The 21446-nt window shown below is 50.6% G+C and overlaps 3 protein-coding genes across 5 annotated transcripts; 1 reads left to right on the top strand and 2 right to left on the bottom strand.

The window, feature by feature from the left end:
• Positions 1 to 132: 132 nt before the first annotated feature.
• Positions 133 to 15316, bottom strand: PIGS (phosphatidylinositol glycan anchor biosynthesis class S). The gene is made up of 12 exons (XM_004433379.3): positions 15246 to 15316; positions 14828 to 14967; positions 14631 to 14742; positions 7610 to 7699; positions 7238 to 7329; positions 5841 to 6048; positions 5420 to 5562; positions 4581 to 4695; positions 3267 to 3412; positions 2603 to 2703; positions 1602 to 1812; positions 133 to 1253 (listed from the first exon to the last, which is right to left on the bottom strand). The coding sequence occupies exons 1-12, from the start codon at positions 15277 to 15279 to the stop codon at positions 978 to 980; spliced, it is 1668 nt and encodes a 555-aa protein (XP_004433436.1). The 5' UTR covers positions 15280 to 15316; the 3' UTR covers positions 133 to 977.
• On the top strand, positions 9394 to 11722 carry LOC101397181 (rhomboid domain-containing protein 3-like). The gene is made up of 4 exons (XM_087440236.1): positions 9394 to 10019; positions 10086 to 10216; positions 10857 to 11040; positions 11506 to 11722. The coding sequence occupies exons 1-4, from the start codon at positions 9418 to 9420 to the stop codon at positions 11720 to 11722; spliced, it is 1134 nt and encodes a 377-aa protein (XP_087296362.1). The 5' UTR covers positions 9394 to 9417.
• Positions 15317 to 17199: 1883 nt separating the features above from the next.
• ALDOC (aldolase, fructose-bisphosphate C) lies at positions 17200 to 21358 on the bottom strand. 3 transcript variants are annotated; one of them, XM_087440744.1, is made up of 10 exons: positions 20727 to 21358; positions 20080 to 20133; positions 19506 to 19627; positions 19213 to 19424; positions 19048 to 19102; positions 18793 to 18953; positions 18588 to 18671; positions 18168 to 18342; positions 17836 to 18035; positions 17200 to 17701 (listed from the first exon to the last, which is right to left on the bottom strand). In XM_087440744.1, exons 3-10 carry the CDS (start codon positions 19615 to 19617, stop codon positions 17606 to 17608), a joined length of 1095 nt encoding a protein of 364 aa, XP_087296870.1. In that variant the 5' UTR covers positions 19618 to 19627; positions 20080 to 20133; positions 20727 to 21358; the 3' UTR covers positions 17200 to 17605. The 3 variants fall into 3 exon arrangements, with proteins under 3 accessions (XP_087296870.1, XP_004433435.1, XP_014645260.2); XM_004433378.3 differs by lacking the exon at positions 20080 to 20133 and having other exon boundaries at positions 20727 to 20820; positions 21053 to 21358; XM_014789774.2 differs by lacking the exon at positions 20727 to 21358 and having other exon boundaries at positions 20080 to 20718.
• Positions 21359 to 21446: the final 88 nt, after the last annotated feature.

Here is a 21446-nt window from a genome sequence, read left to right as displayed (position 1 = left end):
TGCAGGAAGGGCACACAGCCACATGGAAACAAGGTGGACCTGTGAGCCCAGAAGGACAGACACTAAGAAACTGTTACTTACACATAAATGAAGGAAGAATGAAAGGTATGCTCATACTTCATATCATCCCAATTCACATTCAGTCAATGTTTATTGAGACCCGAGAATATGACCGACACTTCACATGCTTATCACATTTAATCCTCATAACCACCTTGTAAGGGAAGTATCATTAGCGCTATTTTAACAGATGAAAAACTGAGGCTCAGAGAGATTAAATGGCTTATTCAAAGCTCCTCAGATGGTAAGTGCAGAAGCAAGGGTTTGAATTCAGGCATGTTTGATCCCAAGTCCAGAACTTTCCCCATTGCACCACACTGCCTCTAGGAAAGGGTGAAGGGAACTTCTGCACACACACAGCACCAGGTCCTGAGCTGCTGCCTTCTGGACTCCCCGTCAGGCTGTACCCAGCAAGTATAGACAGCCAGGAGGGAGGGGGGTAAGGGAGAAGACCCCCGAGGTGACCTGTGCCTGGCCCCTTCCACGAGAGCAGTGCTAGGGCTTCTCCCTCGAGAAGCATGAGGGCAGGGGGCTGGAATCCAACCCAGGGCTTTCCCCTAAGGCTCTCTCCCAGTACAAGAGAACTGTGAGGAACAGAGCAGAAGCACAACAAGCTGCCCCTGCCCCAGAGGGAGACAGGCAAGGGCCTTCAACTTCAAGCCAGATAAGGAGACCCAGATGATGCACTTTTTGAGGACTGGGGGGGTGTGCATGGAGTAGGGGAGGACCTGAGCCACAGGAATGGGAAGGGAAGGAAAGATGAACCCATCTTGGAGTGTTGTACTCTAGTTGCTGGAGAGGCAACAGGGGCTGGAGACAAACAAATCATTCGTGTCAGGCCCTGTTTATTTGCCTCTAAATCTAACACCTCCCACCCTGGCCAGAAAGGAAGCCTTTCTACTGAGATGCTGCCCTGCTCAGTCTGTCTTCTCAGGCTTTTTCCAGGACTTGCGGGTCTCCAGGAAGATCTTGACCAGGGATACGAGGATAGGCACAGCCATAGGCAGGAAGAGCGGGATGTAGATAGCAAACTTCTGGTCATCAGGGAAATAGAGGAGGTGGAGGAGCGAGGGGTCAAAAAAGGCACGCTCCGAGGACGTCACAGCTTCCTGGGTGGCAACGAAGGCAGAGGCCAGGTGCCCAGAGGCCAGCTCCTCTGCTGCCTTCTGGACTGCAGCTACAGCCCTGTACACCTAGGAAGGGGGCAGGGGGTTACCAATAAGTCCTAGGCATTGGTTGGGGGGGGATACTGGGCCTCAGTGTCTTCGGTCTACCAGACAGGTTGCCTGAAGTTCACCCAGGATATACAGAGGCCAGTATAAAAGGGCTATAGTGTATTTTCTTAGTGCCTGCTTAAAACCTCACAGCCCCATCTGGACTCTTGCTGCGGAGCTGGCAGTGCCCTCTAGAGGAAGCCTGGGGCACTCAAGGATGGCATGACACATACTCCGAACCTCAACTGGCTCTCTGGTTTCACCACACCCTGGCCCTCGATGACCACTCCAATTCTAGGCCACAGAATCCATCCCCCGCCTGCTTACCTCAGATGCCACATCGTCCTTGATGACAATGTTGCTGATCTTGCCCAGAAGCTGGGCCAGGGAAGTGAGAGTGGTGGTGGCTGTGGCCAAGTTCTCCACTGACCGAGCCCAGAGCAGCCGGTCTAGCTCCCAGGTCATTAGCCCTTCACTCTTAGGCTCTGAAAACAGGCATTTTGGAGGCACCTGGGGCTGAGCAATCCCAAAGAGCAGCCTGTAGGAACAGTGAAGTGAGGTCAAAGGGGCTGAGAATAACTAGAAGGTGAGAGATGGTTAAGATTCCTAGAATAACTACTAAGATTTTCAATCTTACCCAGAACCACAGGAGTTGTAGGGAAGTACCTCAGGGTCTTGGGGGGTGAGTGGCAACACTAAGCAATCCTGAGCTCCAAGTCCCACTTTAACCAGTGTTTTCTCTTTTACCTGTTTCTATATTGGACTTCCAAGATCTTGTTTGAAGAAAGGTTCCATGGTTAAAATATTTCTGATAAGCCAACTTAGTTTAATCTCCTCACTCTGTCTACCCTCTCTTTGGTCAAATGGGGCCACTGAGCCTTGTTATGGGATGATCCAGGACCACCTCTGACAAGGCACGCATTCTGTGCCTCTCTAATCCCTGCACCCAGGGCAGACATTGCTAATCAATCAGAATCCTCTTTCCAGATGAGCCCAGACACAGCCTTAGAATCCTCAACATAGGGCTTCAGGCAGCCACTATCAATAGAGCAGTTAGCCCAAGAATTACTAGCTGTTTTCTTAGGTACCCCTAATCACACCCCATGGACCTGACATTCATGAGTCTATTTTTCTTAAAACAGTTTTTGTCAGCAACTAGTCCTTCTTCGGAGACAGATGAAGCAATCTTTGGAAACCTTTCTTGGTTTCCCTGGGGCTCTAGGCACAGCCAAGGAATCCTTGCCAGGTAAGATTTCATTCCAGTCAACCCAGGAGACTGTGGTCAGACTCAGTGGCCATGCCCCCAAGTGGATCACCCAGGACCTCACCGCAGCTGAGCCAGGAACACCTCCATCACTCGCACCATGTCCACCTCCACTCTCACCGGCAGTTCCGAGGCATTGTAGGCGTTGGGGTCCACATTGTATACCTGCAAGGGGAAAGGAGGTTGCCACGTCACACCAGGACCATGCACAGCACTGCCCTGGACACTCTGGAGCCCATGAGAGAAAAGGAAGACACATTCTGTGCTCTTTAGAAATTACAAACTTGATGGTATAACTATTATTTTTTGAATACCTGCTGTTAGGAGCTTTATATAAATTTATCTCCATTACCCCCTCAAAAGTCCTATAATAGAGATATTTTTTATTCCACTTTAGAGTTACTACCCATGAGAAACTCCCAGTCTAACAGAGAGACAAAGTTCCCAACGTTGCAAGACTCCCACAGATAGGGCCAAGATCTAAGATATATGCAGAATAGTCCTGAGTAACTGCAAACTGCAAGTGAGAAAGGGTCATATCATAGAAAATATTGACAGAAATAAGCAGCATGTGGGCTGGCAGAAGAGGCACACGAGCTCACAGCACCCTCACCTCCCACAGGCTGGGCCACAGAGGACACCAGAGGAACAAGAGAAGGAACAGTCTCAGGGGACATCTGTCTGTCCCTGAAGCTTGGGCTCTGGGGTCTGCACAATGTGACCATTACCATAATGCCACCCCAGCGGGGACTGTGGAAGGCGTTGGTGGCCACTGGAGCCCCGTCCTTGTCCTGAATGTACAGGGGGGAGTGGGCAAGCTCAGGTACATAGAGTAGGAAGTTGAGCACAGGGTAAAGAGAGGCAGCGCTGGATCCTGTGGTACAAAGAGAAGGGGAGTCAGATACTGAAACATGCTGGATCAAGATCTTAGTTCCAGGTCATCCTCTAACTTGCTGGTCACTCACTCTGGGCCTCATTTCCTCACTAATCACTAGGATATCTCCAGTCCTGGGTTTCTGTGATAAAGTACCTCTGAACGTTCTCCCAAGATGTGCCACATAGATGAAGTGCAGTCCTCAGTCCGGGAACCTCCCCTCTTCTTAAGAGGGCCCCCCCTTGCCTGTCTGAGACAGCTCTCTTGGCCACTGCCTCATGGCAGCCATATTACTATAACTCGTTTTATGCAAAGTATAAATCTGACCTTATGTCAGTTCCCTGCTAATATCCTTCAATGGCTAGCCATTCATACCAGGTTAGTGTTCAAACTCCTTAACATGGCCCTTTATGATCTGGTGCCTGCCGGCTTTACCTTGGTCACTTTCTCACCATTCAGCCACACTAAACTTAAGAGCTTCCTGAATGTCTCTGCACTCTTACATCTAAGCTTATAGTTCCCTTGCCTGAAATGCCCTTCTATCTCTACTCAGCACTGCCAGAAAGCAGTCCCTCAACCAATATCTGCTGAATCAATGAATGAAGGAGGAATTTGCCAAGGCCTCACATGCCGCCCCTCCCAGACCCCTTGGTCCACACTGGCCTAGCCCTGATGCCTGAAATTCCACAACTAGTGATATACTCACTTTGATTTGCCTGTATTACAGTTCTTAGTCACACCCACTGTTCCTCGGTACCACTCCAAAAATGATAAACCGGAATCCTAGCTTCGATATTCCTCAACCTCACTCAGCAGAACTGTCAATTTGAATTCTGCCTTCATGTTCTTTTGCTGTTGTCCTTCCTACATGAGTGACCATACCTTTCCTGGATGGCTTGCAGGGAGGGAGACACAGCCTAACCATTTGTTTATAAAAAGAGCTGGCAATCACATTTAATAAATGCTTTTGGATATGAAGGTGTGGAGATGGAGATGTCATCAACAGGGTATCATGAAAAGGGAGCCTAAATGCCCAGCACTTCCTTGACACCCTCAGACCAAGCCAACCTGGGAACCATCACTATATACAATCTGCCCCCAAACCCAGGCTGAGCCTTCAGGGTCCCTCCCCAGCTTGGCAGAAAGACCCTCATCCTCAGGAGCTCACCCAGCCGGGACTCCACTGGGTTGATGACGTGGGGGAGGCTGTGCGCAGCCAAGTAGTAGCTGGAGGAAGCTGGGTCAAAGCGAGGGTTCACCCCCAACACTGCATAGTAAAGGATCTGTAGAGCAGAGGGAGAACGTTATTTTGTTTATTGATTTATATTCCACTTTGTCCCAAAGAAGATTTGAGGTACCTTGAAAAGATACAATTAGGACAGGGCAAAACATAAGAGGCAAAATTAGAGCTAAGAGAAAACAGATGTAGGAAAAATATAACGAAGCCAAGAGTAAAGTCAGTACACTAAATACAAGCTTTGAAAACCACATATTTTACCAGGTTTTCTAACAGCCTAAACAAAGAGAGAAACAAAGAATATAATTCAGTGTCCACAAGATCAAATCAAGTCAGTTATTCAGAAGTAATTACTCCCACTATCAAGACCTGATAAAAATTTCTCCCATGTTTTCCCTAAAAGGACACTGTGTAATATAGAAAGCTACATTCTTTACATCTTTACTGTCACTTCATTAACATATTTCAGGAAGTTTTGTGTTTTATTTTTTTTAAATAAATTTCTTAAGGATGGCACAACTGGTGAATACAGTTCTGGGGGGAGCCATAAGGAAGTTAGTTTTAAACAGCATTGACAAAACTCCCCAAGTCAGACACCAAGGAGGGAAAATAGACACCAGAATCATATACATACACAGGAAATTCCTAGCAAATCAGCAAGCTCTAAGAGCTGGAAGAAGAGACTACATTTGTAAACACCAAATATGGATGGACTTTGAAAAGGATGGTGCAGCCAGGAAAAGGACTCCTCAACTTGCTCCCAGTCTCACCTGAGAGTCCACAGAGAAGTTGCCCGCAGCACTGAGGGCATTCAGGAAGGGCTGCACATAGCGCCGGACAGCCCCCTCGATATCCCAGTGGACGTCATGGGACTTGGGGTCTGGGTTGAGTAAACTGAAGGTGATCTCATAGCCTATAGAAACAGGAGTCAGGGAAGCCAGAGGCTTTTGTGGATCAAGAGCAGCCTGTATCCCTGGCTGAGCTGAACTTGTTTCTCCTCTGGAATGGGGCTGGTTGTCATCATGGAACCAAAGGGAGGATAAAACTAGGATGAGGAACACTGAGTGCCTTAAGAAAAAGCTAAGACCAGAGAAGAAAGGAGTAAAGAGTTCACCTGCAGATTCCCCTCCTGCCCCAATGCCTCCACATAATTTCCTTCTCCCTTCCCATGGCAAAGCCCAATCACCCTACCCAAGCTGGACTTGAGAGGCCGCCTCTTATCAGAGCTCCACTTGTCCTCTGGAAGGTGGTCAGCCAGGGCCGCAGCGAGCACATCCTCAGTCAAAGACATGGCCTGGGCTACTTGGATTATGCGGCGGCCAATGACGTTAAAGGCCTCCCGGTGCATTATCCCCCGCACAACTGCTGTCCTCTTGGGCCCAATGTAGCTCATCATGTCCTGTGAGAGGCAAGCAAGGGACAGAATGCCCATGGCTCAGGAAAGAAAGCAGAAGAGCACTCTGGCTCCCTATCTTTGAGACTCTGGCATTCTGCCACTGACCAATAGGCCTACAACTCTCTTTAGATTCACAGTGAACTATTAACTCAGCATTTCTGAGCTACGGGTATATACACGAGTGTTTTCATTCATTTCAGTTCCCTTTGCTTCCCCAGTAGACATAGGCCCAGGCAATTATCTAAATCTTCACAGGCTAGAAACTAAGAGATGGCATGCTGAGCAAGAAAAGCAGAATAAACAAACTGGAAAGTCTGATATAAGTAAATGGCACACAGCAAAGAGGCAAGTACAAGAATGTTCACGACAATGTTTGCATTATTTCTAATAGCAAAAAAGTGGAGACAATCCAAATGCCCATCAGCAACAGAATGGATAAATTGTGATATGTTATACAATGAAACATTAGACAAAATTAAAAATGAACACATTAGATTCAACTACACGTATTATCATGGATGATTCTCTCAAACATAAATGTTGAACAAAATGAAAGTTGCAGAAGAACATCTGCTGTATTATACCATTTATATACAGTTCAAAAATATATAAAATTAAATACACTGTTTATAGAGATACAACATAAGTGATAAAACTCGAAAGAAAAGTAAGAAATGTTACATACAAAACATGGTCATCTTGGGCTGAAAGGGAGTGGGATGTAACCATGGAGATGCACGGGGCTCCAACTACACTGCTGTACTGTAGTTAGCAAGCTGGGGGTGGGTACGGATGCTCATTAAAATTTTCTTTCATCTTTTTATAAGAATTAAATATTTCATTATAAATTTAAAAGCAAAATGGTATGTGGTATAGCTCCCACCATAAAGTAAAGAGGTCAATGCAGCACCCATATTACCACCACAACCCATTCAAACCATCTTCTTTCTTTTAATCCTACAGATTTTTTTCCACTTTAAATGGTCATTGAAGCTTTAACCATTTATAAGTCTTGGATTTAAAAAGACCCAGAGTCAATGAATAAATCCCTATTTGCATTCTTTTTAAAAAATAATTGGAGAGTTTTCTGTAGCGAATGGAAGAAATGGGCAGCAATACTGCAAGAAGGAGGTGACCTACGAGAGGACGAGCCAAAGGGATAAGGCAAGGCCGCAGCTTCTGCTCACCCTACCTGGGGGAGAAGTGGAGAGTGTTCAGAGATCACGTACACAGTCAGGGAGCCCTCTGCTTGCTCCTGTGGGTCAGCTAACATGGGTTCTGCCTCTGGAGACAAGAGCAGGTAGTGCACCAGGAGCAAAAACACCATTCCCTCTCCCCTTGGCCCACAGAGTACCTAAGCTATCCCTCCACCACCCACTCACACCCAGCTGACACTGTGACCAGCCTTGGCCCTCAGTGGTCCAGGCTGAAACACAAGGTATCTCATGCCCAGTTTTCCCAGAGAGATTTTGGAGTTAAGACGAGGTATGGAAACCACACACTTAGAGATCAGAAGGAAAAAGAGGGCTTCGAGTTAAAATGGTGTGATCACCCCTTTGGGTACCTTGCACACTGCCCAATGACAGGGCCTCCTCTTCATGGTCCAGAGCTCTCCGATAGGCCTTCTGGAAACGGCATTTGATTTTCATTTTGTCTGAGAAGAAAAGGAAGAAGCATGATGGGAAAAGCAAGTGTCAGATCTCTGCCCACCTTCCCAGCCCTAGACGCTGTCCAGCATCTGACGACAGCAAGATGATTGTGTGCAGAGAAAGATCAAGAAGCTACAGCCAATTCTAATGACTTCTGCATGGATGCTATCCAACACACGACACTCCACCTCTTCCATCTGCCCAACTCTTGCCTCTGCCTACGTACACACTACCTTCAATGTGAAGTACCCTCCCACAGGGAAATCCTATTACAATATTCAGTACATTAATAAATGAAAAGAGAAGAACCATAATGATCACTTCAATAGGTGCCCCAAAATAATTACGTTCAATGAACACTCTTAACAAAAACAAGAGGCACACTTAATGACAAAACAGTAAACACAGTTCCATTAAAATCAGTAATAAAACAAGGATGCCTGCTTGCTCCTCTATTATTTAGCACATTCTTTTTTTTTTTTTTTTTTTTTTTTTTAGATTTTTATTTATTTATTTTTTCCCCCAAAGCCCCAGTAGATAGTTGTATGTCGTAGCTGCACATCCGTCTAGTTGCTGTATGTGGGACGCGGCCTCAGCATGGCCGGAGAAGCAGCGCGTCGGTGCGAGCCCGGGATCCGAACCCGGGTCGCCAGCAGTGGAGCGCACTCACTTAACCACCAAGCCACGGGGCCGGCCCAATTATTTAGCACATTCTTTACAAAGTTCCTCACCAATGTAGTAAGTGAAGAAAGAGAAATAAAACAAATATTTGAAAGAAAGAGACAGGGGCCGGCCCGGAGGCATAGTGGTTAAGTTTGCGTGCTCTACTTCAGCAGCCTGGGGTTCGCAGGTTTGGATACCGGGTGCGGAACAACGCACCACTTGTCAAGCCATGCTGTGGTGGCATTCCATATAAAGTAGAGGAAGATGGGCACGGATGTTAGCCCAGGCCCAATCTTCCTCAGCAAAAAGAGGAGGACTGGCATCGGATGCTAGCTCAGGGCTAATCTTCCTCACAAAAAACAAACAAACAAACAAACAAAGAGACAAAAGGGCCCTTTTGAAGTAGTATAATTATTTTCCAAAAAAATCAAAGAGAATCAACTGAAAAATTATTAGAACTAGTAACAGTTCAGTAAGATGACTACATATGAGAATACATAAGAATCAATAACTTTCTGATAAACACCAGCAATATTCAATTAGAAAAGCAAGTTTTTTTTTTTTTTGGTGAGGAAGGTCAGCCCTGAGCTAACATCTGCCAATCCTCCTCTTTTCGCTGAGGAAGACTGGCCCTGGGCTAAGATCCATGCCCATCTTCCTCTACTTTATATGGGACACCACCATAGCATGGCTTGACAAGCGGTGCGTCGGTGCGCGCCCGGGATCCGAACCGGCGAACCCAGGGCTGCCGCAGCGGAGCACGCGGACTTAACTGCCTGCACCACTGGGCCGTCCCGAAAAGCAAGTATTTTTTAAAAATCCAATTGCAGCTAGAACAACTGCTGACTAATCGGCGGGCGGCGGCAGAGGGGGTGGTGCGCCGGCCGGTCGGCCGAGGTCACGCGCCCAAGTGCGAACAAAATGGGCTCCGGGCACTCGCGCCTTGGTGGGAAGTTAAAGTCCCAATTCGCAGGCAGGAGCCCCCCCGGGCTTCGGGGGGTGGAGGGCGCACTCCGCACACACACCCCGAAGACCACCCTTGACCACCTTCAGCCAAGCTATGCCTGCCAGAGGCTCCCCTGGCCTACTGTCACCAGCGCTGCCTCTCGCCTCCTCGGTCCTGATGCTACTCATGAGCAGCTTGTGGCTGGTGGGGGCTGGCCCCAGCCTTGCCCTAGCCCCAGAGCTGCTGCTGGACCCTTGGCAAGTGCACCGGCTGCTGACCCATGCCCTGGGCCACACGGCCCTACCCGGCCTGCTCCTGAGCCTGCTGCTCCTGCCTACATTGGGCTGGCAGCAGGAGTGCCACCTGGGCACACTGTGGTTCCTGCATGCCTCTGCCCTGCTCGCCCTGGGCACCGGGGTAATGGCCATGCTGCCGGCAGGCCTCGGGGTGTCCAGTGCAGCCGGTGGCTGCGGATACATGCCTGTCCACTTGGCCATGCTAGAGGGGCAGGGTTGTCACCCTAGACGGCCCCATGGGGCACTGCCACCGTGGCTGCTGCTCGCCCTGACACCGCTGCTCAGCTCTGAGCCACCCTTCCTGCAGCTCTTCTGCGGCCTCCTTGCTGGCCTGGCCTGTATCTTTTGCCTGGGCCCAGGGCCCATGCGGGTTCTGTGGCTGGGCCCCCAGGGTGCCTGGAAAGGAAGTGGCACAAGGAGGTAGCCCCAACAATGCCGGGAACCTGTGCAAACACATTCTGGGAGCATCTCCGAGTCCTCCCCTAGCCAGGCTCTGCGCTGGGGACTGGGGGCTCGTGGCTGGGTGGAGGTGCCGAAGTGGCCCAAAGAAGCACCTAACCTGGACTTCCGCAGTGGGGGCAGCATCTACATTGAGATGTGCAGGATGAGGAGTTCAGGTGAAGAGAAGTGGAAAAGGAGAGAGTGGGCCAGGCAGAGGGCACAGAAAGGTCAAAGGCCAGGGGTGAGAGTGAGCCTGGGGCTGTGTGGGCACTGAACGGGGGAGCCGCCTCTGGCTGGTGGTGCAGGTGCGTTCAACACAGGCTCTTGCTCCAAAGATACTTAGTGCCTGGCAAGGAAAACAGTGCAGTTGGAGAGAACAGTGGGCACAGGCTGACCCCCTGTAGGCATTTAGGACTGGGGATGCCAGCTGCCCAGGCCTGGTTGAATCCTGGAGCATGGGCAGCATCTTTCCCTGGATGAGGGCAATAGGGGATATGTCACTGGGCCCAAGAGTTGGCCTCAAGTCACAGACCTGAGCACACCACAGGGCTCTGGGAACAGAACAGGGCAGGGGGTGGCTAAAACGGGATGAGACAGGTTTTGGGGTGAGGCATATCTGGCCCCACCTCTTACAGGCTGAGTAGCTTCAGGCAGGTCCCTTTTCCTCTCTGAGCCTCCACTGCGGACTAGGGTCACGACACATCCCTTGCACGGCCACAGTGAGGAGACAGGAGGGAATGCCCATCACACACCTGGCACAGGGTCTGGCATGCAGTGTGGGCTCACCCCTGGCTGCTTTTGGTTTTCCTTGACCAGTGCCCTACCCTGGGCAGACAGATGTAGCTGGGGCCTTCCGGTGGCTGGAGCTCTCCGAGCGGCGGCTACAGGCACTGCAGGAGGGCGTCTTGTGCCGGGCCCTGGCGGGGTGCTGGCCACTCAGGCTTCTTCCCCCCACAGGCAGCCTGGCTGAGCTGCCTGTCACCCATCCTGCTGGAGTGAGGTAAGGGTGATGCCAAGGACACCAGCCCTGGTGGTGGAAGCTGTGGCAGTGGCTAGCAGTCAGGCTCTCTTCTGCTTCTGCCCCTCCAGGCCTCCCAGCCCTGGACCTCCTTACATGGCCTCCTCTAGCCTCTGGTCCCACTGTGAAGGCTCAGCCCTACTCCCGCCAGGCCTGGGGCCTGCGCAGCCAACCTGGGAAGGCTCCTCAGAGGTGGGCCAGGCCTGGGCTGGGCCCAGCTTCCCTCCAGGGACCCCGCTGTGGGCGGCCCTGGATGAGCAGAGGCTGCAGGAGGGGATCCAAGCCTCGCTCCTTGAGGGGCCAGCACAGGGTCCTGAGAGCCCACTATGGCTGGCCAAGTCCTCTGTTTCCTCTCTGTGGTAAGGCAGGGTGGGCAGGGGTGGGGTCCCCTGGTGTGGGGGCTGGAAGTGGCCCTGACACTCCCTCTCTGCCCCCGCCATCCCACAGGCTGCAGCAGCTGGAGCGCATGGGCTTCCCCACGGAGCAGGCAGTGGTGGCACTGGCAGCCACAGGCCGCATGGAGGGTGCCGTGTCACTGCTGGTCGGGGGGCAGGTGGGCGCTGAGGCCCTGGTGACTGAGGGGAGGGCCTGCCCACCCCGAGGGCCCTGGGCCCCCCTAGCACAGGCAGGCCCTCAGGTGACTAGAGGCCTGGCCTCCGGGTAGGCAGCCCCAGCCCCTGCCCTGTGTGCTCAGAGTCACAGTGGGACATAGGGGCACCCCCGGGGACAGGAGAGGCCCCTCCAGTTCCCCACCCTCGTATTGTTTAGAATAAAAACCAGTTCACTTTTCAAAAAAAAAAACTCAATTGCAATAACAATAAAGAACACAAAAATACCCAGAATAAATGTATAAAACTATAAGAAGAAAAACCCAAGACTTTACTAAAGGACATAAAAGAAGATCTGAATATAATGGAAAAAACATGCAAGGCTCCTGGATGGAAACACTAAATATTCTAAGGATGTCAATTCTCCTCAAGTTAATCTATACATGTAAGGCAATCCCAAAGGGATTTTTTCACCCCCTGGAATTTGACAAGTTGAACCTAAAATTTATTGGGAAAGTTCTTCTTTATAGAAGAATTCCAGGTCATATACACAGAAGAAATGATAGAATTTTAAAACTGCCATTTTGCAACTGCTAATGAAATGGATTCCAGCATCAATGAATGCTAAAACCATCAGATGAAAGGTTGACAGGGAACTAAAATACAGAAATCAAGCTGACAATACCTGAACTCACTAAATCATCTTTGTATCACCCAAAGTGAAACAACCAGCCATTACATGCTTCATGATATACACAATAGGAAGTACACCACGCCAACTATAAAGTATTCTTGCCTAAAAAATTGAATCTGATTCTAATTGAACCTCTAAATCTAACTAGGAGTTTATAAGAAATATGGGTAATGAGGAATAAGTTAAATGAAACTAGGAGGAAGCAATCTGCCAAATCCAGAATGTGAGATGTTCTACAAAACAAATGACCTGGTTTCTCCAACAAATCAATGAAAAGAAGTTATATCGAGATGGGGTAGGGGCAGCTGATAACAGAAGAGACAAAAGTGACTCAACAAAATGCCATGTATTGATGCTGATTAGAATAAACCAGCTGTAAAAGGACACCTTTCTGATAACTGTGGAAATCTGAATATAGACTGGAAATTAGGTGATATTAAGGAATTATTGCTAACTTGGTTAGGTGTGATAACTGTGGTTATGTTTAAAAAACAAAAAAAAATCTTCAATGGCTTCCCTTGTCATCCAGAATAAAAGCCATATGTGAGGCTTGTCCCCTTTTACTGCTCTGGTTTTGTTTCATTGCCTCTTCCTCTCTCCCTCACTCACCTCACTCTAGCCACAATGGGATTCTTACTGTTCTGCAAAGGCACCATCCCTGCTCCCACCTCAGGACCTTATACCCGCTTTTCCCTCTGCCAAAAATGCTCGTTTCCCAGATATCTACACAATTTATTCCCTCATCTCTTTTAGGTCTTTACTTGCATGTCCTGTTTTCAAACGATGCCTTTGCTGGCTACCCTATCTAAAGCGGTAATGACCTCCCTATCCCCCAAGAAAACCTCTCTATCCCCCGCCCTGCTCTATTTTTCTCCTATCACCATCTAACATACATTTTACATGTTTACTTTTTGTCTTTTCTCCTCTTCTTTGTTCACTGCTGTATCTCTAGCAACTACAACAGTATCTGACATAGGTACTCAATAAATATTTGTTGAATAAATCAACAACCCTACTACTATTCCTAATTAACAGATGAGAAAACCAAGGTTTAGAGAGGTTTAACAAATTCACCCAAATTCACACAAATAAGTGGCAGAACCAAGGCTTTAATCCAGCTCTCTTACAACAAATTCCATACTCCTGGCCATTCTACTCTACTGCCTCCCCAGTAAGTCCATATTACTGAATCCTGTGCCACTAAATACGAAGAAGTCCATGACAAATTGACAACAATCAAGTTGCAAACTAACATGTGAGGTATGATCCCATTTTTGTTTCGAGAAACAAAAAGTATGTATCTGTGTCAGGCTGAACCATATGAAATATGATTTTTTTTAAAAAAAAAAGTGTCACCAAGGTTAAAGAGCTAGAAAGTAAATGGCACACAGGCACTTCATGGTCTGGACTCAGCCTAAGTCTCCAGTCACTCCCAATCTTTCACTTCACACTCCAGAAAGGTAAAACTGCTCGTAGATCTCCCTCCATGGTTTTACACAGGAGGCAGTATAGTTTGTTGCTTGAAAGCTTGAACACTGGAATTAGTTAGGCCTGGATTTAAATCCCAGTTCCACCTCTTACTAGCTAGCTGTGTGATCTTGGACAAATTAAAATCTCTAAGTCTGTTTTTTCATTTTTAAAATGAGGATCATAATGTTAGAGAAGATTAAATGAGGCAACACATGTAAAGTGCTTCAACTAGTTTCTGGCATATAGTGAACAACAACTAATATTAGCTATCGTTATTACTGGCTCATGCTATTCCCTCCTTCCCCTCCCCATTTAACCTGAATTCCCACACATCCTTTAAAAATTACATCCCTCAAAACATTCTCTGCCTTTCTTTCCTCCCAGACAGTTAAAGGCTCTTTACTTCAACTGTGATTTCTTTATCTAAGTGTCTTTCTGCCCTGACTATGAATTTCATTATCAATTTCTTATTCATCCCCAAATTCCTGGTACTAAGAAAAGTGCCTAACACTCAGTAAGTAAAGCGTTTAATGTTAACCTGAATAAGGCCTGTATGTAAGTCCAACTTGATTCCAAACCCTGTGTTCTTTCCACCACATTCCACTTCCTCCCTTACCCCCTAATGAGCATCAACTGCTTCTGATCAGGTAGCATAACTGTTTTATGAATAAAATTGCCTCCTTAACTGTGAACACTCAATTTAAAGCTGCTTTTTCTTCTAACAAACACACTGTTCATCCAGAGAGGCCTTTTAATAAGTTTTTAACTACCTTTATGTGACACTCAACGCTCCTCCTACCCAATCCATCTCTGGACTGAACTCAGACCGGAAAGGCGGCGCTGACCCCCCAGGAACTCACATTTCAGAGGGATCTCTCTCTCATGCACAACGGTGAAGGGCAGCTTCTCCTGGTCGTCCAATGGCACTGAGTCCCGGGTAAATACGACAGTGACGGGCACCATGAGCCGCAGCTACGGGAAGGAGCATCAGGGCCACCAGCTGAGTCTCCACCTTGCCAGTGGGCTGTCCCCTGCCCCCCCCCCACCGGGGTCTCACCTGCAGAGCATTCAGCCCACTGATCTGGGAGTAAGGCAACGGGGCCCGGTAGGTCTCCGTGGTCTTCCACCAGAGCGGCAGCCCCAGCACGATGGCCACCGCAGCGAAGAAGAGGGCGGCGCGCTTGCCTCGGACCACCTCTGGGGGCACGGAAGGACCGACTGAGGCGCCAGAAGTGGGCTCGGGTGCCTGCCCCACCCCCGACGCGGAGAAGCTCCGGCAATCGTTACCCAGAGGCTCTCGGACCGCGTTCGTAGGGATCCCCGTGTGAGGGGCCCCGGCCCCAGTCTGAAGGGAGCTTGTCTGAAGCGGCCCCCGACCTCCAGTCCGCGGGACCTCGAGCACACCACAGTCCCCTCCCCCACATTACTCTCTTGCAATCCGCCAGCCGCAGGCCCCCGCCCGAATACCACCGCACCTAAGTCTGTAGCTGCGGCCCCGGGGGCCGCCATGCTGGCTTCCGGCTGCTCCAGCTGCCGAAGGGCGGAGCCACGTAGGCCTCCCCCAATCGGAAACCTGCCGGGAGAGGGCGGGGCCACGGCAGCGATCGCGGCCAATCGCGAGCGGCCCTCCAGACGCGCAGGCGGGAGAGAGCCGGCGAGCGTGGGCGGGGTCAGCAGGGCGCTTCGCTCGGAGTTTGAAAGGACAGCCCGGCGCCAAGGGGCAGTGGAGGGGTTGTGCGGGTTTCGCCGTTTCTGGAAGACGCTTGATTAGTAGAACTTCTTGTAGAACACACTACTAGCCCTGGGTATTAAGAGCGCAAACTCTGCAGTCGTTAAATACTAGCTGGGTGACCACAGGCAATTCTAAGTCTCAGTTTTCTCAACTGAAAAATGGAGATATTTACTAAAATGAGGTCATTCGTGATAAGAGCCTGGCACACAGAAAACACTCAAATGTCACCTATCACGGTCATTGTTTATTATCCCTAACACAGAACTCTTCTTCCAGACACCCTCTCCTCAAGCTTCAAACATGGCGGTGGCAAGTTAGTAGTAACTTTGTAGCATATTTGGCTCATGTAGTATTTTTTAATTCATTTGAATTCATTTCCAACTTGTAGAAGTCTGGATACTTCACTTAAAATTCTTGAAAATTCATGAGCATAGCCTCTGGATCCTGATTACTTGGGTTCAAATCCTGGCTTCACCCCTTCACCTGAGTGATCTTGAGAAGTTAATTAACCTCTCTGTGCCTGTTTCCTCCTATTAAAATAGGGATAGTAATAGTATCTACTTTATATAGAGTTGTAGTAAATGAGTTAATAAATGTAAAGTGATTAGAATAGGGCCTGGGGAGCATATAGAAAGTGCTATATAAGTGTTAGCTATTTTTGTTAATGTAAGGTCAGGTCACATTGGGCCTACATTCCAGTATTGCAATAATTAGCTGGGTGGAGCATTGGTTGTGCACTGTACACAGAATATGGCCTCCCTAGTTCACACAGAACACATCAGCACGTTCTCTCATCTTTTTTTTTTTTTTTTTTTAAAGATTTTATTTATTTATTTTTCCCCCAAAGCCCCAGTAGATAGTTGTATGTCGTAGCTGCACATCCATTCCAGTTGCTGTATGTGGGACGCGGCCCCAGCATGGCCGGAGAAGCGGTGCGTCGGTGCTCGCCCGGGATCCAAACCCGGGCCGCCAGCAGCGGAGCGCGAGCACTTAACCGCTAAGCCACGGGGCCGGCCCCGTTCTCTCATCTTTTTATCTGCTCAGATAGACCCGGGTGCTCCACCTACCCCCATACCCCAGCCAAGTGGTCCAAGTTCAGCATGAGACTTCACCAGGTCTGCCCTTGCCCAGACCCTCAAATTGGCCCCCTCTGTGCCCCCATCTACCCCAAACGGGAGTGCGCAATAGCCCTTGGCAACCTCCTAGATACCCTGCCCCGTCTGGCAGTCCTGAGCCTTGGGGTTTTTCCTTGTTGGGCAGGAGCCCAGGCGCTCCCCTGCAGTAGCTCCCCCTAAAGGAATGTGTCAAGCTCCAGCAGGGCTCAACACAGCTGAGAAGTAAGAAACTCCCAAACTCTCTTATCCCAGTTTTAGGCCTTGCACAAAAGCTGCCTTCAGGAGTTGCTCAAGTCTTGCCTCACTCCATCCTTCTGCAGCTGCAGCCTAATGCCTCCGATGTGGCAGTCCCAGAAGACTTGCAGCCCTCCGTACTGCCACGCTCCAGCATTGGACATTAACAGGCAAGAGCCTAAGCTGGGAATGGTGACTGGGTGTGCCCCTCCTCCATGAACTTAAAGCCCAGTAAAACTTAAAACCCACCCTCTCCACCTCCACAATCAGAGGGCCCAGAGACAGAGTCAGCAGAGATCAGAAACTGGGAGGTGGGAATTTGATGTGTAAAAGACACAGACAAAGTAGCATGTTTTGCTACCATTTATTTGCTATGTGCTATGTACCCAACGCATGAGCCAGGTCTGGTGTCCTACCCTCTGATCCCAGGAGAGAGGGCAGGCAAGGAGAGCCCAAGGAGAAGCTATCCCATCATCGGGAAATTGTGGGGGCTGACAGAGACAGGGAAAGACCCAGGCATCCTGCTCTGACTTCTAGCAAGTTCTTCTGCCCTCAGTCATGAGGGGCTCCCTATCCTCCCATCCAATGGTCCCAGGTGCAGCAATGGGAGAGGAGAGGGAAGGAGAAAAAAGGAAGATGACTCAGTGCTGAATGGAGGTATCTCTGCTCTGCATGGCTATTTGGCCCTGGTCCTAACTACAGGCAAAACTGGGTGCAGGTGACCGGGCCAAGTGCTGTGGTATGGAGTAGGTACTCAGTAGGCATGGTTGGCAACGTAGAGGGACTGTGCTGCCGCTCCACCATCTTCTCCGCTGCCTTCATACTTGCCCTGGGCCGCAAGTCCATTCACCTGCAAAAGGGAAGAGGTGGGTAAGCAAGCTGATCCAGCCCACAGGTGCCAAATGCTGCCCAGGCTATAGCCTCCGGGTGCTGCCCCCTGCCTAGCTACACACCACCCCCCCACCACCACCTCTAGCTCCCAACCTCGGCCCGCTTGATGAACTCCTCAGTGGCGGCCCCAGCATTGTCCTGTTGCCCTCGCCATGCATTGAGTGCAGAGGCCTGCAGGGCACGCCCATAAGAGAAGGTGAGGGCCCAGGGCCGGGGAAGGGGGCAGCGGTTGATAGCATTGAGGTTGAGAGATGCCTCCTCTTCACTCTGACCCCCAGACAGGAAGGTCACTCCTAGGAAGGAGAAGAGAAGACAAACTGATTGGTCACTCCCTATTTTTCGAGGGCAAGGGACCCCTGAAGGCCACAAGAAGAACCTGAGGATGGGTCTTAGAGATGGGAGCAGTTTAGGAAGCAGGGTGGTACCTGGGACAGCTGGAGGCACAGAGCGACGCAGGGCAGTCACAGTTGCCATGGCAATCTCCTCTGGGCTATACTTAATGGGACAGGCATGGCCAGGGGTCACCATGTTGGGCTTGAGCAGGGTCCCCTCCAGGTACACGTGATGGTCACTCAGGGCCTTGTACACAGCAGCCAGGACCTGGGGATCAGAGGAGGTTTACTAAGGTTCTGGGCCCCTGCCACTGATTGCTCTATGCTCCCTGTCTAGGGGCAGATGGGCATGACTGTGAGGGTCAGTACAGGCTGAGACTCACAGGTCTGTTCTGGGATCCAGTAAAAGAATGCTTGGGGAAAGGGGCTACATCTGAGCCAGGAACTATGGGTAACAGGCTCCCCTGTCAGGCTGTCCCTGCAGTATGTATCTGTGCCCAGGTGTGGACTCACCTTCTCCGTGACATACTGGCAACGTTTGAGGTCATGATCTCCATCAGGCAGGATTTCTGGTTCCACAATAGGCACAATGCCATTCTACAGGTAAGAGCAGAGTAGCTTGGGAAGGGCAGTATGTAGGACGGGAGAAAGCCCTGTAACCCTCTCCCTACCAGGCCCAGGGCACCCATCTGACCCCCTGACGTACACATATACACACCTGCTGGCAGATGCTGGCATAGCGGGCCAGCACGTTGGCATTCTCCAGAATGGCAAGTGCTGAGGGTGTGCGTTCGCTGATTTTCAGCACGCAGCGCCACTTGGCAAAGTCAGCGCCATCCTTCTTGTACTGGGCACAGCGTTCTGAGAGCCCATCCAGCCCTGCAGGCACAGTGTCAGCCTCATCACTCTGTCCCTCTTTGCCAGCATCAACTACCCAACAACCCTGTGGTCCTGAAGCCTACCCATCCTGTACCTTGAGTGGTGGTTTCTCCATCAGTCCCAGCTAGAGGCACTACACCCTTGTCAACCTGTAGGGGAAACACAGGCAGAGGGCTAAACCCAAGCAAGATTCCCCTTGCCACCCCTCACACACACACCTATTTCCATGCTTAGCCCCATCCAGGGCCAGTGGCTGCACCTTGATGCCCACGACAATGCCCTTATCCTGGATGGTACGGACGAAGGGAACACCATTATCATCTTTCTGGTAGAGTGTCTCATGGAAGAAGATGACACCTCCAATGCACTTCTTCACACGGTCATCGGCACTGAACAAGACCTGGCGGTACAAGCGGCGGTTCTCCTCTGTGTTCTCCACCCCGATTTGGCTCAGCCGCTTGGCCATGCTGCCTGGGGGCAAAGAGGGTAGCAAGGTCATCCCAAGGGCTCCCTGGCCACCTCTACCCCACCTGGCCACAGGCCCCCACCTACCTACAGACTCATCTGCAGCCAGAATGCCTTTGCCTGGGGCCACAATCCGGAGGGCAATGTCAGACAACTCCTTTTTCTGCTCAGCAGAAAGGGCTGGGTACGAGTGGGGCATGGTGACAGCTCTATGGAATGGAGACAAGATATAAAACCTGGACCCCACCCACTACTTCCTCTGCTTCCTCTCCTGGCCATATGGGCCAAATGGCCATCCCCCTGCCCCCCAACGCCCAATAAGCATGGGGCTGGGGATAGGGTAGCAAGCAGTCTTTGGCATGAGTCCTGGGCATCAAAGTGGCACCAATCTCTCTGACAGCTAGCAGGCTTGGGCCCCAGTTCCTACATTTCCTTTTGTCCCTGGTGGGCACCCTTCCCAGCCCCAGGGAAAATGCAGGGTGGGGGTGGGGAGGTGAGCAGCCATGAAGCTATAGATCTTCTTATGAAACTACTTCTCAAATGAAGAGGCCAATCCTTCTTTCACTGAATTTGGCCTCTTCTTCAGGTAGGCATAAGCCCTGGCCCTTCCAACTTCCCTTTTCTCATCCTCATCAGGACCTCTAGGGAAAAGTGCACTTACTTCCAAGGCTTCAGGATGAGGCAAAAGTACCGATCACCCCTCTTCCCTTGGCTTCTGGAGGAAAAGGTTGGGAGGAGGGGGGCAGGCAGGGAGTAGGAGTGGCACAAATAACTGCCACAGACTTCCATCACCTCTTCTTTTCCATACCCCAAACCTGACTGCGTATGCAGTCAGATGGGAGAAGAGGATCAGGGTTGAAAGGAATAAGTAGAGAGGCTGAGAAAGAGAGGGAGAGATGCAGGAGGAGCAGAGAGGAGACTTGTGGGGAGGTGATGGTTAGACAGGCTAACCAGTCAGGGGAAAGGACCTAGACCAGGGGAACAGAGAAGGCAAGAGAACTAGAGAGGAAACAGCCTAGGAGAGGGAACAGACTGAGATTAAAATGGTCTGGGTGGGAGAGGTTGACCCCAAGGAAAAATCCAGTAGGTAGAGGAAGATTTGGGATTGGAAAAGCTGAGGTCTGGGCGTGGTGTTGTGGGACAGGCTGAACCATGGGGTTTCGAGTGGACAGAAATGAGAGAGGATGTAAGGAGAGCGCCAAGAAGACACCTCCAGGGGCACAGGGAACCGGGCAAAGATGGCAGGGGGAAGAGTCAGGGAGAGGAAGGGGAGATGCTGAGCAGCTCCCACTTCGCCCTGGGCCTCACCTGTGCGCAGCGAGTTAGCGGTGGCAACCACTGCAACAGCTCAGCATCAGATCAGGAACAGCTGTGGCTCCAGCCCAGGCTCCTGTAAATGAGGCTGCGGATGCCGCAGAGCTACGTGACTCCCCCTGGGGGCGTGGCCAGCACCTCCCCGCCCTGGCCACGCCCCCTCCCCAAGACTGGTGTTCGTGTCAAAGCCACGCCCACAGAGGCGGGCAGACGAGGTGGAGTGACTGCCCCGCCAGGCTCTCGGAGGCTGTTGCGGACTGCCTCCCTCCCACCTCGTGGAGCCCTGCCACCAGGGCCCAAGAGGCAGGAAATGGCCTTACCCTCATTTCTGCCACAATTGCCTCTACCATATGCCAGGCACTGTGCTGGATGTTGGGGATTAAGCCTGGTCTGGTGAAGAACAGTCACCTAAACAGTCACAACAGGTCGGGTAGGTGGGACAGAGGCACCAACAAAGTGCAGGAGTCCAGGACAAGGAGTACAGAACTGAGTTTCTTTGTATGCACCCCCTTATTCACCGGGGCCTACCCCAGAGGGGGATGGAGAAGGTAAGAGAATGAACCCTTGTCTGTTTCCCTCTAGGCCATGAGCCAGAGAACAAGGAGTCCAGTGCCCAGAGTTTGGGGAAGCAAGAGAAGGGTGGATGGGCAGCCGGCTTTAGCTCTGGATGCAGCGGGAGGGGTGTGTGGAGGGTGCTCAGGCAGGAGGGCCAAG

The sequence above is a fragment of the Ceratotherium simum genome, chromosome 16 (genome assembly GCF_057802395.1).
Source record: "Ceratotherium simum simum isolate JZ-2026a chromosome 16, ASM5780239v1, whole genome shotgun sequence".
In the NCBI taxonomy this organism is placed as follows: Eukaryota; Metazoa; Chordata; class Mammalia; order Perissodactyla; family Rhinocerotidae; genus Ceratotherium; species Ceratotherium simum.
The sequence above is the reverse complement of the archived record's forward strand: the minus strand, read 5'-3'. Positions and strand labels throughout refer to the sequence as shown.